The sequence below is a fragment of the Belonocnema kinseyi genome, chromosome 7 (genome assembly GCF_010883055.1).
Source record: "Belonocnema kinseyi isolate 2016_QV_RU_SX_M_011 chromosome 7, B_treatae_v1, whole genome shotgun sequence".
NCBI classification, from domain to species: domain Eukaryota; kingdom Metazoa; phylum Arthropoda; class Insecta; order Hymenoptera; family Cynipidae; genus Belonocnema; species Belonocnema kinseyi.
Genome location: NC_046663.1, coordinates 118,734,019 through 118,753,008, shown reverse-complemented (window position 1 = coordinate 118,753,008; position 18,990 = coordinate 118,734,019). Strand labels below are relative to the sequence as shown.

Below are 18,990 nucleotides of genomic sequence, written 5' to 3'. Positions count from 1 at the left end.
TTTACTAAAATTAAATGTACACTTTGATTGTCAGAAATTTTGGTTCGATTTTCGTGAGCTAATAGCTCGGCAGCGAGAAGACTTTACGTACATAAACAATGTTATATAGTTATATATTGAAAACAACACCGACAAAGTACAAATGTCACTAAAAGCATGGCTAGGTTTGTGTAGTGATATGGTAAGGTGATAGGCTAAGGAGATCTGCAGCTGTGCACATAAGATTAAATTCTTTTGGTGCTTACCCGAGTAAATTTACTTTCAAATGCTTCGATTTGGTTTGGACTTGAATTTCCCCCAATAAAGACATGCTGTAGTCGAAAAGTTCGACTTGAGCATTTCTCAGTTTTGAGACGTAGCCAGACTTCAATTATGAACTGGAGACAAGTTTTTTTATGTTTTGAAGACATACATTTATGTCTTGAGTCGAATTTGTATGACTCTAAGACAAGCGATTTATAACTTCAAGTGTATACGTTTCCTAACAAAAAGGGTCATTCTGACTGTCATAAAATCTAATCTTTGTTAATGATTTAACAATCTTGTATATTTTTATACAATATATAAATATATTCAATCAATTTATTTACGGACTTTCATTTGTATCATACTTGTTTGACGAGGATACCGAAAATGTTGTTTGTTTTTACGTATTTCTAACTGCTTAGGAGATCCTTCTAGAAAGTTACAATTTTTAGTTTTTTGAACAAAATTTTTAAAGGTTATACTCGCTTAGACTCACAGAGTCCAAATTTTTCAATAAAAAATAACTAATTTAATAATTAAAAAATTTGCATTCATCAATTTTAATCTGATTTCTGAGTCGACAAATTTTTGTCTTGACACAATTTTACGCCGACCATCTCAGCCAAGAGAAGGCTCGTCTTGAGACAAGTGAACGCCATCGTACCTCTCGTCTCGTGACAATAAAAGTAAGATGAAGGCTTATGTCTCAACTCAGTTTATAAACGCAGCCACATATCGATGTCTTGGAGACGAAGTCAAGACATCACCAAGTCGAACTAAAGTCAAAGCTATTTTACTCGGGTAGATGAAGAAGAGGTCTAATATGAACAGTGACTCTTCGAGTTTGTTTATGATATTCCTACTACTCTCACGATGCACAAGGTGCACAAAATTATTTAAGCTTGCTTGTTTTCTTAACGAAGCCCTAAGATCATAGAAAATCTACCGTAGCATGATTCTAACTTCTGTCATCCTCTTCTCTCTTTGCAAGCATATTTCTTCCATCCTTCTATATTATCCAATACAAAATTGTTAATGATATTTGCTTTAGTCATTCTTAGCTTCACGCACGTTTTTCAGAGCTTTCTTTTGCAATAAAAAAATCTAATTAAAAATTCTCAAACCAACTTTCTCCTTGGAGGTATAATATTTTTGTATATGCAGTCATACTAATTAATAAATTCTATATTATAGTTTTTTATCTTGAAAATATTCTCTTCCAATACTTTTTATCCCTTTACTGTAGAATGCTTGTTATAAAAAGCATGTCAGCAAAAATTTGATGCACGAGATTTCATCACGAAGAAATTTTATAAATTCCAGCCCAGAGATAAAAAATTATCTTTTTGTGTATATGCAATATTGCATTAGGATTTGTCAAATTAGTCATCTTTGTATCTCGCATGACTTTTATCTTTATGAATAAGAAGAAATTCTGAATATGAAAATACAATCTGTACAAGGAAATGATACGCTAAAATGATGAATTCCACCTTTCAAACTTATGTTAATCCACTTTTATGAGTATCTGCTAAAGTCGTTATCTGTTAAAATCTGTGACGTCTCTTCGCCTGCAAATGATTTCAACTATTTTCTCCCTACCTCCTGGTGTGAAAGAATATTGTCCTAGAAGCAAGAAATTGCATTTTTCATTAGATTAAGAGACTTATTTTGTAGCAAAAGAAAGAAAATTCAAGGATTTTTGGATCATGATTTGGATTCTTCAATGGTTCATTTTTACTTTTAATTTTTGTGATGAGGTATTCCTAAATTCATAAGGTATATCGGAGTAGAGTTGTATAGCTTAACGCTTATTGCTCTATTAATAATAATTTAGACGAAGTGATATGGAGATGTTTATTTTTTTAACAGATACTTTCATTACTGAAGATTGCAAATTAATATTGATATTAAAAAAAAGAAAAAGACATTATTTTAGAATTTTAAATCGTTTAAAACACTATAATTTACAACCCACTTAAAAACCTTGGAGCTGACTTGCGATTTTTATAATATTATAAAATAAAATCAATATTTGAAAATATCTTTCTGTATGCGCGTGTTTGATCACTCCTGAAAACTGGCGAACAAACCTTCATCGTAAAATCTTTGAAAACTTTTGAAATGTTTGAAATTTTCGAAATCTTTAAAATCCTCTATATCTTTGTGAAAAATTTTAGAATTTCTTCAAATCTTTTGAAATCTCTGAAACCTTGAAATCTGATGTACACTGAAAAATCGAGTGGTCAACCCCTCGCCATTTCCTTAGCATTGCTCTTAATTAATTTAAAACAATGATTATTTATAACTTTGTCCCAGCATAACGGTATTTATTTTTCAATATTTTTATATTTTTTCTATAAATTGAACTATTTGAAGGAAGAAAATTGTATAATAATAAATAACTTGAAGAATAATTTACATGAACAACTTGGCCCCGATTTGCCATACCAGAAATTTAAGGCAGTTATGAAAGTTTATGATGGTTTAAAAGCACACGTAAGTGTAATTTTGTAAATGGATATTAAAAATTGGAACGTCATAATTTAAAAATTCTGGTTTAATATCTACGCCGTGAAACAATGTAGCATTTCTGAAGAATGACTATGCTTCAACGCTTGCACTTGTACAAAAAATGTTATCTTTTATGCACGTTTCGGCTGAAGGTTGAAAGAAAACCTGCTCACTGAGAGAAATTTATGCAGCTGATTTCCGAAATTCATTTTCATGATCCATGAAATGATAGACCGATGTGCACAGCAGGGCAATAAAAGAGTGATCCATTGAGGATAAGATGGTGAAAAGTAATTGTTGAATGCATTGCGTTTAAAGATGAGTGGGTGATTAGCAAAAATGAAACGAAATGAAATATGATTGAAAGGATTGCGCAGAGATAGAGAAAGAGAAAGAAAAATTAATTTGAAAGGAGGAAATCATAAGAGAATGAACAATAGAGCGAGAGTAAGAAAAAGGCTGGGATTAAGATTGAAAAAAGAAAAAAAAGTAAATAAGAAGGGAAAAAAACAGAGCAGTGATGATGTCGGTATGTACCTTGGAGGTAGGGAGACCATGGCTGTGTTCCGAAACTACAGTAGCTTCTACGCCTCCCCACTCTCTCCTCTTCAGAATCAGTTTTTCGTCAAAGATTATTTGTCTTTGTCACAATATATGCACATTTGTTGGATTCCGCCAAATCCAATCAATGAATCTGAATGTTTGCACGGCTTGCTGTCCAACCATGAACCATCAACCAATGTTGTAGAAGGTAAGGCGCGGGCTGGGGTCGACACCCGCCCTGCTTCTATCTCACTCTGTAAACTTTACCTAGTTTGGAAACACAGTCGTGGTTCAGTTAGATGTTAAATGGAATATTCGCTCGCATTAGTACGTGACGTCCAATCTATAAGATCACGTAAGTACGTCCTATCATTGTACATCTTGTACATCGTACATTACATCGTCATGCGACGCACCGCCAGCTTACTCACCCTGCTTAGCTGCCCACGTTCACAAGCGAGCTTGGAATATCAATGCAGAATGGCCATCACTTTATGCGGAACGAACCGTCGGCAAAATAATTCACAAAAATTAGCATGACTTGATGATAAGTATTTATATCGGGTATGCACACAAATAAGTATTTCTTTACCTAACTTTTCGTGAAACAAAGCCTCTAATAACCTCCAGAAATCGTTAGTGCTAAGGTGTTGGTTAGGCATAATTATTTTTTTAATCGTAAGTGTAGAAGATTTTAAAAATAAAATCCTGTCATCGACAATTAAACGACATCTTGAACAATCGAGGGTGAGTATCTAGGTTCTTAATACACAGAAAAGACTAAAGTTAAATTGCGCTGCATGTAAAATTTCCCATTGTTAAAGTTTACATGCAATTTGGCGAAAGTTTAAAACAACACATAAAAGTAAAAGTTAAGATTTGTTGCAGGTAAAACTTACAACGGTTAAAAATTAAACTTATTTCGGCGAAAGTTTAACTGAGGTTTGGAGAATAATTCTGATCTCATCTATAGCGTCTCGCTGAAGTGAGCAAATTTCGGTAAAACATGTAAAATCAGCAACAGAAAAAACGAAAGAATATTGTATTTTACTGGTATATCTCCTCCGCAATAAATTACACTATTGTAGACAAATGAAAACTTATTTAATACCATTTACCAAAAAGCACAAAAAGCAACTGGAATGGAATGGAAGCTTCTAATTTGTCCCCTAAAGGTTTACATTTTTCTTGCACCTTTTTCTCTCTTCATTTACACACCCCCCACACACATACTGGGTGGTGGGAGAGGGGCCTACAATTTAAGGTGGATTCCGAACGACCAAGAGCAACAGCTTTAAGGGCATGTGACACAGCTAAATACCTATATTGCTGACCTCACTTTATCAGTTCACTGAATTTTTTTTTTAACCTAAGAACTTTTTTTGTAAATAAAATATTGAGCTGAAACTTTGGGAAATGTATTAGAGTACAATAAAGTACGTTTAGGTACTTCCGATGCATTGGAACTTCACTGAAAATTATTTTATCTTTTTTCTGAACCTCGACATTTTTTGAACGTTCGAACTTTTTTTATACATAAAATATCGGTCTCAAACTTTGAGAAATGCAAGAACCGAAAGAAAACTACGTTAAAGTACAAAGCTTAATAATAAAAGATGTACAAAAATATATTACAACAATCAATTCCATCGGCATCAGCCGGTAACGTTGTACACGAAAATACGAAACCTGGCGGCCACTAGACGAGGCTCTAGAGGGTTAGTATTTTCGTGTACAACGTTACCGGCTGATGCCGTTGGAATTGATTATTGGAATTTTTTTTGACATCTTTTATTATTAAGCTTTGTACTTTAACGTAGTTTTCTTTCGGTTCTTGCATTTCTCAAAGTTTCAGACCGATCTTTTATGTATAAAAAAAGTTCGAACGTTCAAAAAATGTCGAGGTTCAGAAAAAAGATAAAATAATTTTCAGTAAAGTTCCTACCAAGAGGCAGTACCTAACGTACTTTATTGTACTCTAATACATTTTCCTAAGTTTCAGCTCAATATTTTATTTACAAAAAAAGTTCTTAGGTTCAAAAAAATATTCAGTGAGCTGATAAAGTGAGGTCGATAATACAGGTATTTGGCTGTGTCACATGCCCTTTAGTACTTAGAGAAAACTTTTCTCTAGAGGTACCGGTCCCACGACTCTCCGGAGAGGAACAACTTCCCTAGCTAGACTACTGTTCACCCCATGGGTCGCCGAGGCTCTTTTAGCGTGCGAGGCGGAAGTAAAACCCGAAAGCCGACAGAGTGGGTCCAAAGCCTACGCTTTAGCCCCAGAAAGCTCAGGTTCGATTCCCGGTACCGGAAAAAGCTATTGACAAACGGGAATCCCCATTTCTCTCCAATTTAATTAAATTAAACGATAGATAGTGCTGGCCTCGCAATTCTTGCTACAACTCGAATAAAAATGGAGTGATTATAAGGCGAAAGATTATCCAGGCAAGGTTAAAAATCGGAAATTATCTTCGATTCATGTAAATTTTATTTGGCAGGGTTAGTTTTTGTTGTGGCGAATCTTTCACTTGGAATCGATGTTAACTTTATCTTTCGTTTTTTCTGTGTAGGACTTTCAGGACTTTAAGCCTTCCCAGGCATAATTTCGGATGCTTATGAATTTAAGTATGGACCCTAATTTTAAAAAATATATATTATTAAAATTGCAAATTTTTCTTTTTGAGAACATTATGTTCGCAAGCCATAATAATAATTGCTAACATTTATCTACGGTGATCTACAAGATTCTAAGGTTCGCAAGGATACAAACCATCGATTGTTCTATATGTTAGTAAATGTCAGTTATTGTAATCTTAGATTTGTGACACATCTTCCCAGGTGGAAATTTACTACTATGGCACTATACCACTCGATACTATTTACGGTACTGGCATACAGTATTGTCCAGGTATCAAGACTGTAGTGTAGAGGAACTAGGCCGGTACATCTTAATGTACTGATTCAGTATTGGTCTGAATATAATAAGGGCACTGGGCCAGTACTCTTCACACTACAGGCTTGGTACCAGGCCAGTATCAGCCCCATTACTCACCTGGTACTGCTCCAGTTGTTAGTCATTAGTAGGTCAGTATAGAAAAAAATATTTTATATTTTTATTGAATTGTAACGACTTTTAAATTATAATATTTCTTTTAATTTTCGCATGTTGGAAATTAATAGTATTTAAAAAAGAACTGGAATTTACTTTGTCGAGGAAGGAATTTTTCTAAAAGAAGTATCTTCAGTAGGTAAAATGTCAGATAAAAAATAATTTTCTCAACTTCTAGTATATTCTACTTCGCTCGATTTAGAAACATTTATTATTTAAATTTCAATGTTTGTACATACTCATAAATTTAATGACAGCGATTATTTTTATTTAAAAGACAAAAATTGTAACTGACATTAACATTACAATATGATATATTTATCTGCCTTGTACTCGGGGTTCATACAAAGAAGTGGCGAACAGGATGTTCTGTGAACATTTCATAAAAATCCATTTTGTCGCCATTCAGTAAGGTTAGCACTCTTTTTCTCCATGTACGATGCAAATGTATATCGTTCTTTAGTGCATTCGTTCAAGAGCCAGTTTTCACAATGTAATAGAAACGCTTTTTTCACAGATTGACCACGATGAAAATTTAACAGACTAATTATAGAAGTTAGTTAAAGAGAAATTGGAATTTTTTATACTTAACCAACACTCTTTAAATGATTCGAGGATATGATATTTCAATAACCGGTATATGCAATCAAAGGAACTGAAGAGAAATTAAACCTATTTTATATTTAATACTATCTTTAAAAAGAAAACTTTATATGTACAGTTTTTCTATACATATATATTATCGTCATTGATTTTCATATGTGTTTATATATTTAAATCAATAGATATTAAATATATTATCTGAAAATAAACTGCTGTAAAACTGGAAAACACTTATTTGTGTGATGCGTTGTAATAATGGACGTGAAATGGAAAAGTGAGCAATCAGTGGTAAGCCTGCGAGCGCCGCAGCCATAGAAATCATGTAACAACTACAATTATTTGTGTATGCTATTATCGTTATGATCAAATGTATTAAATGTATTGATATTTACAAGAACAGATCTATAGTGTATGATTTATCTATGTGTATATAAAAGATAGATGCCGTGGCATAAAGCCTTGCATTGCATTCTCTGGTTACATACTGTCACGATTATATATACGAGAAGCACAAGAGCGTTTGTTTTCCCTTCGATGAAATGTAAAGCGTCATTCAAACCCCCAATAGATTAAGTGCATCATGATGATTCAGCAAAATAACTCAAAACTTTTCTGTACTGCTTTTCTATTAAGGTGTATGTACGTATGTCCCTTTTGTTGCAACAAATGTTGGAAAGATAAAAGAATCGATCGCTTTAAATTCGTCATCCGAATTATAAACAGACGTATTATTTATCAATGTAAATATTTATTCATATTTATTTAAGAATTGGAAAATAATTCTATCTATCAACTGACTAAACAATCGCAGATTCAAAAAAATGACATAGAATATGAATTAAAAATTATCAATATTTTTGGACTACAATTTGAGAGGGCATAGTTTATAATGGATTGATGATTAAAGGAATATTTTATCAGGAGTTATTATCGTACCAATCTATATATTGGTTTTAAAGGATTGCTTTTTTGGATATTTCTATTGGTTATAACACACTTTAAAAACGTGACGAAATTTAGAAATTTCACGTTCTAAATGTAAATTTATACAGACTTGGCTACAGTCTATCGCCCATTTCTAGATTTTTGCTCCTTTTTCTAAAAAAAACTTCTCATCCTTTCCCTTTACCACAGACCGAATTAATATAACTCAGTAATTTATTATATTTTTATATACATACTTCTGTTTATATACTTTATTGCACCAATAATAAAAAAAAATAGGAAAAACTAAAGGAAAAAACAATATTTTCCTGTTCTGTGGAATATAAGGCATACATATATTAGTTAAAATTTAACACATTTTTGTTTTACTTCAGACTTTAAATATGAAAACTGAATAATTTGAAATTCAACAATTTCAATTTAGAAAATACGCAATGAATTCAATTAATAATTTAATAATACAAAATTTCATGATGATTTAAAATATGAAATGCTTCAAAATTTGCAATGTTTCGAATTCGAACCGTAGAAACTTAAAGAATATTTAATGGAACTTCTAAGAATCGCATGATATAATTTTATGTGACATCAAGTGAAATTTGGAAAATTATGTAGCAACCTATTTTCCCTTATTTTCCTGACAAAATTAGCCTGTTTTTTACTGTTTTAGAGCATTTTGTGCTGTGAAACCTGTGTTTGGAAATGTAATATTTTCGTGCTATGGCCCCTTTAAGATAACACTGAACTATCTTTAGAAAAACAATCCTTTTATATGACAAGTATCACTGACGCGTATTCCTATCTGAGCCAGATACATATAAGACTATTTGATACCAGTTATTTACGATGTTTTAAAAATACTCTTCATCTAATAGCTATTCCTGTTACAATAAATTTAATTCTACCGACTTTTAAAAAAGTGTTCGGAGCTAAAAAAGCGAACCATATAGCATTGTAGTATTGATGTAGCATAGTAAAAATCATCATTGATTGGAATTTTTAGCTTATCAGTTTTTTATGCGAGTTCAAATTTTTAGTTTAGGTCAAATTATCGCAAGTAGACCACCATAAATCGAAAGTAATTTTTTTCGCTGTAAAATGAATTTTTTTATTAGCACTTATGTTCGAGAAGATTTCACCAGTTTTTAGTGGCAAATATCATTTCTTGGTAAGTTATTAACAATAATGTTGCAAAATGACCAACATTTTTTAACGAATTAATGATTAATTAATTAATGATTAATTAATGATTAATTAATTAATTATTTATTTATTATTATTAAATAATTACTATTCCTTTTAATAGACTGATGCACAGAATGCTCAGCTCTCGCGCGACTCACTAAACAATTTTATCTCGTGAAATAATGGATACTACTTAGTAATTCTTTATCTCCCTAGGGATTGTGGGACCTTGTATTTGGTGGGAGGGGTGATGCCCAAATGCGCGCAAGCTACCTGGGTAAGCTTACCCTTCCATTGGGACCTTTATCCCTCACACCTCTCTCGGTGCGCTTAGTCGTCGGGTCTCCCATAGCGAGGGGTCTATTCTTGAGTACAAGTATTCCAATGATTTAGAAGACGTCTTTAATTAAACTTTTATTCCATTTTTAAATTATGTGAGAAGGTTGAAATAACGAATTAATAAATAAGTAGTTGAAAATATATTAAAATATCTTATCTAAAATTTTAATGGGGTAAGGACGGGAATGGAAGGGTGAATATTATTAATTTCATTGTATTGCTTCTTTATTCAGTAGTAGGGTTTGAACGCACAACAAAATATTCCGCCGTATAAAACTTTTGGTGGCCCTTAAAATGGCCGATATTTTTGAAAACGGTAAGAAGAATAAAACATTCTAATTGTGGATTTGTGTAATTTCGTTTTGTGATGCCTGCTATTTAAGTTCTAACGAGATAGTAGCGACAAACTGAAGGCAAGAAATGATATTTGCATCGTAAACCATTATTCTACTTTCGACTGTTGAACGTTTGTTCTTCGAATGAGAATTCTGATGTGGATGAAGAGGATCAATACTATTGCATTTGAAATTGATATAAACCTGGATTCTGAACAAAACTTTAACGGTTTTGAAAATGTTTGGATGTGAGTGATAGAAAGAATTGTTGAAGTCAGAATGGAGCGTTTAACATGCATTCATTATCTTGTAAAATCTGCACTTTTCGTAGCCTAGATTCTTAGTGGAAATGGAGATGCCCGTGCAGAAATTTTTATGTGGCGCCTGTCGGGCCCCGATCAAGAAAAATGTGGGCCTGACAGGATAATCTGTCTAGCACCAGACCGTAAATGAAACGCCCTACCCGACCGAGCCCAGATCTGGGCATCCAAAATGTGGACCCGATCTGTCCCAGATATGGCCCCTTTAATTTTTTATTTCTATAATTAGTAAAATTTCAAAAGTTTTTATATTAATATTTTTTCAACTTTGCATTTTACAAAACTTCAATTTTTCAATATTCTTCATTATATATCATTATACGTTTATCTCATTTTCAATATACTACCTTACATTTTCTGTTTGTATTACTTGAATTTATCAATAATAGTTTGCATTTTGAAGAAAACTATTATTATTTGACAAACAATGTTCAAATTTAGAGCTATTACACACACATACACAAATGAATTTTTATTTTTATTTTTATTTGACTAATGCACATGGGGCACGTGGAGTGAGATTTAAAAAGTGAGATTATGTTCGGGAAAAAGTAAAAAGAATTTAATTTATAATGTTACTAATCCGGAAATTCATACATTTGGTATAAGGTAATCTCTGTTTGCAGAATGTCGGCAACAAAATATAAAATTCTAAACAGCTGGAAAAGATTTTTTTATTGACATAATTAGTAAATGCGCTCAAAATGACGACGCTTTCTCGAATACATTGCTAGAAATCTTCAGAAGCTAAAAATTAATTGTGATGTTGATTCTAGCAAATTAAAGCTTACCTTTGCCTTCATTGCGGATATAAGAAATCTCACCAACAATTCTCTGATTCCGAACTCGCAATGTACTTTTTGCTTTTGGCATTTTAAGTTCGATGTAAACAAAACAATATCACGATAACAACAGAAAACTTGATGTAATCTTGTCTAACCTATCCCGACCCGACGTGGTTCCGACGCCAGCCACGCCATCTGCCCCCTTGGGGCCACATGTGGAAAATCCGATCGGGCCCTGATCGGAACTCGGGAATAAGTTGGGCAATTTCTGCACGGGTGAGTCGCTTATATAAGTGTTTAACAAATATTGAATGAACGCTACTAGTCTATCCTCCAAGGGCATGATGGGCAAGAAGTCATAAGCAAAACAGTGTTTAACTTCTGAAGCTTCTAAAAAGAACATAAGGCCAAAATCTTATCGCGGCGTTGTGAATTGCTTTTTCGAAAACAATCATTCTTTTGTTTTGGTTTTGGTGTAAAACCTTTCTCCGTACGAAGACTGTAGATTTCCGCAAAACATTTCTCGCATGTTACTTGACATTTATCTTTTAGTAGACAAAAAGCTAGAGGGATGTAATGACCGTTGAAATAGTCGTGTAACGTGAATAACTGCTTGAAGAAAGGAGGACAATAATCAAACGTTCCGTTCAAATATAAACTTACTGCTTCTTCTAAAAACTCTAAATTTTTTCGGTCGCGAAAACGAGTAGAATCACCCTTCTCTTGTGAGTTTCATTTCAAATCTTAGGCAATAAAGGGGGTAATTTTCCACGAATCCGACAAAGATTTTTTTCAACTGGTAATAAACATCAACTTTCATTAACTGATGTTCTATTCCTATAAATAAGTTTAGCACTTAAGAGGGTCTTCCGCAAGGTTCTTTAACAGCTTTGCGTCCACGCTTGCGGACAAAGAGCTAACTAATAATTTGTGATCTGATTCAGCAGGGTGATTATCATGCGTTTAATTGCTTTAAGCCATATTGTTCATCTCTCTTCATTAGAAGCCAAGGTTTATGAAAATGACTGACCAGAGGTAAATCAGAAAATAGAGAATCATAAGCTCATTTAAAAGAACTTTTGGCGTGAAAATATGTAGATTCGGACTGTTTCTATTTTCAAACATAAATTTGGGTCATTAGTAACAATAGATCCCGCACTCCGGGAAACCCGACGACTGAGCGTGCCGAGAGAGGTAAATAGTATGTGTTAAGGGTAAGGGTTCCCCTGGAAGAGGATACAGGTAGCTTGCGCTCGTTTGGGCTGTACCCAGTGGGAGAGCTTACGAGTCTCATCGCACTATAGATCTAAATAGGTGAACCGTATAGGCTGCATTGCGAGGTATTTATACTTATTAATAAACATTGGAATTTGGCGAGATGTATATTAACGCTACTACTCTATGGATTTAAAGGCGTGTGTGTGGAACACAGGTAAGTCATTCGTATAGCAGCCATGTGTCAAATATGACTCAAGAATCAGAAACACGCTTCCACGCCCATCAACTGCAGTAGAACTCGGCTCGACTCCTGTGGACTCTAAGAAACTCTTATTCCTCGGCTAACTCTTTTAAAACCTGCAGACTCTCTTATTTTAAAGTCGCGATAGAGTAAATCTGGAGTATGTAGATCGCTCGAGTCTCAACTCGAGAGTAAACAGCCCTTTGCTTTCACATTTTAGATTAAAAACAGATTTTTGGGACTCCTATAAAGAGGAACTCAAAAGGAGGCAAGCATTGCTCTAAAACACGTGCCATCGGCATGAAAGCCTTTATTCCTAAGCCTGGGTAGGAGAGTTACATTACTTTCAAAGATTTTCGACCAATCAGCTGAACCTTTTTTATCCAGAAGACGTTGGATAAGCTGGCTGAGTGATATATCAGGGATGAGCTGCTTTTGGCTTCCCTGCTGCAGAGGGCAGCATGCTTTTTAGGCAGCCTGCTTGGTAGAAACGGCACTCCATGCTGTTGTGTCAAAATTTGAGCATCAACTAGAAGAAAAGGGGTATTCTGTGGGCACGATGTTAAATATAGAAGGTTCTCTTAGCAATATTCCTCCAGAAGTCATCTGTCAAGAGGCTTTCAGGTATGGCGTGCCAAACAAGCTAGTATGCTGGATTATAAACTTGCTACGCCGAAGAAAACGAGGAACAAGATGGGGCGCAGGCCTAGTTAAGTCCTGTCGCTTCTCCTGTTATGCAAGGTAGTATATGGCCTTCTTCATAGGCTAAATAAAGAGGGTTACTATACCCAGGGGTACTTGGATGACTCTATAATCCTAGTCAGGGGGACTCATCTGGAAATGTTGATGAGTATTAAAGGGTCGGCTCTGCACATCGTAGAGCTCTGATGCGATCTGGAGCCCCAATAAGGAAGTTTGTCATAAATTTTTGGATATGCAAAATGGCCTTTGCATTGGCGTGGGATCTACGGCCTAAAATACTTGCATGGCTCTACTATTCTGTCCTTAAACCAAGGCTCCTACATGCGGGTGCGATCTCGTGGCCATTGGGGGAACCTAAAATGTTGCAGGACAGGGTGCGACGAGAACAAACTCTAGCGTTTAGAGGTTTGACGGGAGCAATGAGGACTACGCCCAACGCGGGGACAGGGTTCATTCTCACTGAAGAAGCCCCATATGTCGCGATAACTCCAAGAGTGGAACATGCGATAGGCTGCCTGGAAAGAGTAAATAGATGTCCTCGGAGGTATGGGCATACTGGGCTCCCGAGTAACATCTACACAATGCTGATTCTAGAGATTAAGGAAGAAAAAATAACGAAATGCCTCAGCTTATCCAAAGCTTTCCGCGTCTGTATTTCAAGCAGCGATAGGTGGCAAGCAAATGGTAACCCGCTCGTCTGAGGAGAAATCTGGTATACTTCATATATACATCATCTGGATGGCTTCAGGGTAAAGAGAGGGTCAGAAGCAGGAATATATAACGGCAGGAGAAGGAGGAGATAAGGATCCCACTTGGAAGACATGCTACTGGTAACACAGAGACCAAGGGCACCGAAAAGTCGGACATAACGGACTGAGAGAGGGCAATACTGGGTCTACCAAAGAAAGACATAAGGGCAGTGGTTCAGATGCTCACTGGGCCCAACCAATTCAACTAGCATATGCACAAAATGGAGTGTAACCCCCCGACATAGTGCAGGAAATGCGGCAGGGATGATGAAACGTCCCTACATGAATTATGCCAGTGCCCGGCATTAGCTAAGCTTAGGCAGCAAACCCTTAGGGCCTATTTTATGGAACATGAAGAAATCTCAACGCTATTAGTGATTTAACATACTAGGCTTCACTGAGAGGTCTGGGATCAACTATTAATACTCCATTATATGCGCCCCTTAAACCTGAATGTTGTGCATTCGTCAGTAACACATACATAAGTTTCAGTTCTTCGTGCTTGTAATGGCACAGCCGTCTCAGTCAAAAAGTAAACTAAGAATAGTAAAACTCAGTACATTAAGTACAACCAAGACTAGTTAAAGTAAGTACACATCCAATCATACCTGCAAAATAGAAACTTCAAAGAACATGAATGTATGACCGCAAAAAAAACTTAGGACTTAATATTAGAACTTTAAAACTACCGCATTACTACCAAGTAGCTAATGAAAATATCACAAAAAAGCTCGCCTAGACTTTTGAGCAACGTGAGCGTTAGGAATAGGAAGGAGGGGGACCACGCGACGTCCCGCTCCATGCGCCTAACCAGTGATGAAGAATGCTCAACTATGTATCTGTTAGATACACCGCATGTACCAGAGTGTTAAAAGAGAATAATTAAGGCTTTGGCACATTAGGCTTTGCTTATAAACAAATGGTAATTAAATAAAAACTTGCCAGAGAGAATATTCCTGGAATGCCAACTTTTAAACAAAAATTTAAACGTAAGAATCGTCCAAATAAGTTTAGTCGTTCATGAGGAAAATGACGATCATGTAACATTAAATAAAACACGAATGTCGATTTATGGTGGCCTACTTAAAATAATTTTCCCTGAACTAAAAATTCAAAGTCGAATAAAAAAATCTGGTAAGCAGAAAATTCCAATCAATGCAGACTTTGAATAAACTAGATAAATACTACAATTCTATGTAGTTGAATTTTATGTCTCCACACACTTTTTTCATATGTCTGTGTCATTTTCAATTATTTTTCAGTTCTAATTAATGTTTCAATACCTCGTTTATTAGATGAAGAGGATTTTATCCATTTCTTTTTTCTGTTGGATTTTACCAAGATGTAACAATAAGTTCATATTTATGGACGTGACAATCACGACTAGTTATAATAGAATACTCACATAAAGATCTTTTAAAGCTTTATTTCAAGAAAAAATATTTCGCGAAATCAGCTGAAATGTTTCAGTCATATAAAGTTTTTTTCATTTCAGGTATTTGTTAACTGGTCCAGCGAAAACAATTTTTTCTTTTCTCAAACTTTTTCAGCAACATGGAGAAAGATTTTTTTTATTTTTCGTTCATTGACCACTCAAGAAATTGTTTTAAATCACATCAATGGGGTAAATACCATACGCGTAAATAAATTGAACATTGTGTTATTCCAACTCAAACTATTCAAAAAGTTGCAAATTAGAAATTAAAGACACTAATTTCTTCAAGACAATTTCAAATTTAAAAAACGTTTAAATTGTACAAGTTTTAATTAAAGGATTAAAAACTTTCTCGTTAAAAATTTTAATTATTCAAAAGTTGCACAATATCCAATTGACAAAATTAGGAGCTAAATAATGAAATAAAAAATGTTCAAAACTAACTAGATTAACTAGATTAAGCATTTATAAATTAGATAATCTGAATTCCTCTATATTGTGCAATTTCTAATTAAGTCTTAATTTGTTTAAGATTTTCAGTACTTTTTGTTTAATACGCTGAATTCAGAATGCTTTTAGTGTAAAATTGCCCAATTTTAAAGGTGTTATTTTTTTAATAAATTCTGTTTGAAAATCTAAAGGAAAAAATCTTTGACTGTCTTAACGGATTTTTTGTTTGAATTATGAAAACCCATTCGATGAAAATTGATTACCGAACCATAAAAATCGCGTTTTTCAACTTTCTAGTCTAAGGTTGAAAACAATACTTTCGACCCGTTTAAGAGACAACGATGGTCGAACTATCGATACACATGTTGTGAATAATATTATTCGATACACCATCCATGCCATAAAGTGTGAAGCTGTGTCGAATAAAAATAAAATTATTCTTTATTTTAGTCATGTTTTGGCAATAAGTGGAGTAATCTGCTAGTATCGATCGGCAATTTATGTTATTTTTCTCCGTGCTCAAGGCGGGAATTCCTATTTCCACGGAATATATCCATACGTCATCCTGGGATGTTTTCTGCACGTTTTTTGAATAATAAAACGAACAATGTAAGATAGTGTTACATTTTATATATCTCACGTTCGATATTTGAATATCAAGAAACGTCCAAAAAAATTCCCAAAATGAGATATGGATATCCCCGGGACATAATAATGTTCGCCTTGAAGAGATATTCTGTAAATATACAGCAAATATATTGCGGATATCCACAGGGTATCTTGGAACATAAAGGGAATATTCTACGGATTTATTGTGACCAACATGAGATATCCTAAAATATTGTATTGCTATGAGGGTAAACGATTTAAAAATTCATTAACTTGGAGATAGTTTTTCGAATACTTCAAAAATTAGATTGTTTCGTTTAAATTTGTCTTGAGTCTTGAGTGGTCAAGCACCTTCCTCTGGATGTCGGCAAATTACGATAACATTCACCGGGTCAACTTATATAAAGCGTATCAAGCCTTTCCATTTATACATTTCTATGATATCTAGTCATTAAAAGATCATTGAGTGAATATTTTAATAGAATTTGGTGTTTGTGGGATCGGTGTATACATCAATGTGTTTTTGGATTGAGGATTGACGATTGTTTTAGGATTGTTGAAAGACATACCTTACAAGCAACTCTCTGAGAGTGGCTTCGTCGTCTTCCTGTATTTCTTCCTGCGTCTCATTACTGAAGGAGCTGCGGCCAAAATGATGGCGCGACGGCCTGGCGTTAAAGCGGGGAATCCGTCCCCCGTGATGATACGTGGTAGTCGTGGTGGTGGTTGTTGTCTGAAGATATCGAGAATGATTTTTTCGCCCCCTCGTCAGCTTGAGGGTAGCTGCACCTGAATCGAATGAGTCATGATGCCCAGACTCCCTGTAACTGCCACGCACTGCATATTCCTCCTCCACCCTGGAGAAGTTATTGGTAGCACCGGCACCGTTCCTCCTTCGGGCTCTCCCGTCTTCCTTCCTCTTGCTCCTGCGGACTCTATCACTTGTTGGTATCGGCGCCCCCTCTTCGGAATCTTGAGGCCCCGAAAGGCTCGAAATCTCTTCGTACAGACACTCAGAATCCACGTCGGATGAAGCAGCCGCTGAAGCTACACTCCACAGGTGGTTTATTGGTTGTTTGAAGCCGCGTGAATCGACCATCGTTCGTGCTGATTAGAAAAACACGAACAGAACATGTCTGCTTAAATATACCGGGATATTATGCATTTATTTATTTAAAAACGAATCATCATTCAATAACGCCATAGGAGCAGATCATTGGCCCGGTCAGTCACCTCTATGGAGGAAAATATTCCTCAATTCAAAAGAATCTCCTTCAAAGTATTCCGCTCTATTTTAATTATTTAGGTGGACCAAAGTCAAAATAAGAAAATATTTCATACAAGATAAACTGAATTTTAGAGCTTTATCATAAGCGAGAACATTTCATAACTGCAACCTGATATTAGTTGAAGATAATTTTTCATTATACAATACAGAAAAAAAATGTTATTAAAAATTCATTTCTTTGAAGTGTTATTTTTACAATTTTCACTATTATAATGGATTTTTATTATGTTGCAAGTAATTTGTGTTTGAATAACAATACATATAAGGAAAAAACTGTTGACAGAATAATATAAATTATATGATAAATAAATATTATAGGCAAATGAATATTAAGACTTTCTTTGAGAGAAGTATGGATCTTTTTTCAATATTTGTATTTTTAATTGGCTAAGCCCACACTAAACCACAAGGTGTGAATTTTCGATCCACAATGAATCAAATGATTGCACAACACGGAGAAAAAGGTCTAGTTGGGTCAACTAGATGAATCTAGTTACGAGCGTCTAGTAAATTTAAGGCAGAAGCTTCCTTACTTCTACTCAATGTTTTGTAAGCAGTCTAGTAGATTTTTCCGATTCATCGTGTTATTTCAAATGGTTCCCAAAACGAGATATCTAGTAGCAATGTCCCCCACTACTCCTGCTCTCCCTTCGTTGCTCCCCTCTACTCCCTTTACCACCATTATTCTTCCCTCTAGCCCATGATCCAACTCTAGCCTCTAACTTGCCTGCCTAATTCGGTGTCGTCATCTCCAGTTTCTTGCAGCCGCTGGCATTTCCATGTACCGCGCGTTATTTTGACCATTTTCAAAGTTGCGAGAAGCAACGTGTTTTTATTTTTGTTTCTATTTACGCGTATTGGAATAACTAACTTCCATGACGACACAGTGGATAATCTGCTGAACTTGTGAATATGAAATGCTACTTTTTACAACAAAAAACTTTTTTCATAATTATACAAATTTAGTAACAGGCCCACCATTCTTAGTGCTTCTTGTTCATTATCCTAAATTTTCAACTCGATGTGGCGCTTCGCGTGAAAATAAGTTGGGCAATAAAAAAAGTGGCAGTAAGGTAGGAACCTGGTAACGTGACCCACTCGTCACATGGCCTTAATAAGGTTGTTTATCTCTCCTGTAAAATCGTGAAATCTGAGTTAGGCTCCTATAACATGTACTCATGAGTTCCATTCCATTTAATGGAAATTGTAACAAATCCACTTTCAACAAATGAGTTTTTCATCAAAAACCTAGTTGCTTATTTTATGCTGACAAATTATCTTAAACTAATATCGCTCTATCAAAAATAGGTTTAGTTGTTCTCCTTTATGCTTAATACATTTTATTTTTAAAGTAATTCCAGTTATTTTCCT

The 18,990-nt window shown here is 34.8% G+C and overlaps 1 protein-coding gene across 12 annotated transcripts in view; it reads right to left on the bottom strand.

The window, feature by feature from the left end:
• LOC117177406 (glucose transporter type 1) overlaps window positions 1-18,990 on the bottom strand; it is a 583,769-nt gene that overhangs the window by 288,482 nt on the left and 276,297 nt on the right. For 9 of the 12 annotated variants that reach the window (XM_033368061.1, XM_033368060.1, XM_033368059.1 and 6 more), the window contains one exon: window positions 16,901-17,438. The exons of 2 other annotated variants lie outside the window; for them this stretch is intronic. In XM_033368061.1, coding sequence (XP_033223952.1) covers window positions 16,901-17,430 — 530 coding nt within the window. In that variant the 5' untranslated portion in view covers window positions 17,431-17,438. Of the gene's footprint in view, window positions 1-3,297; window positions 3,566-16,900; window positions 17,439-18,990 lie in introns of those variants that run through there. One more of the 12 variants, XM_033368069.1, reaches the window with a different exon arrangement.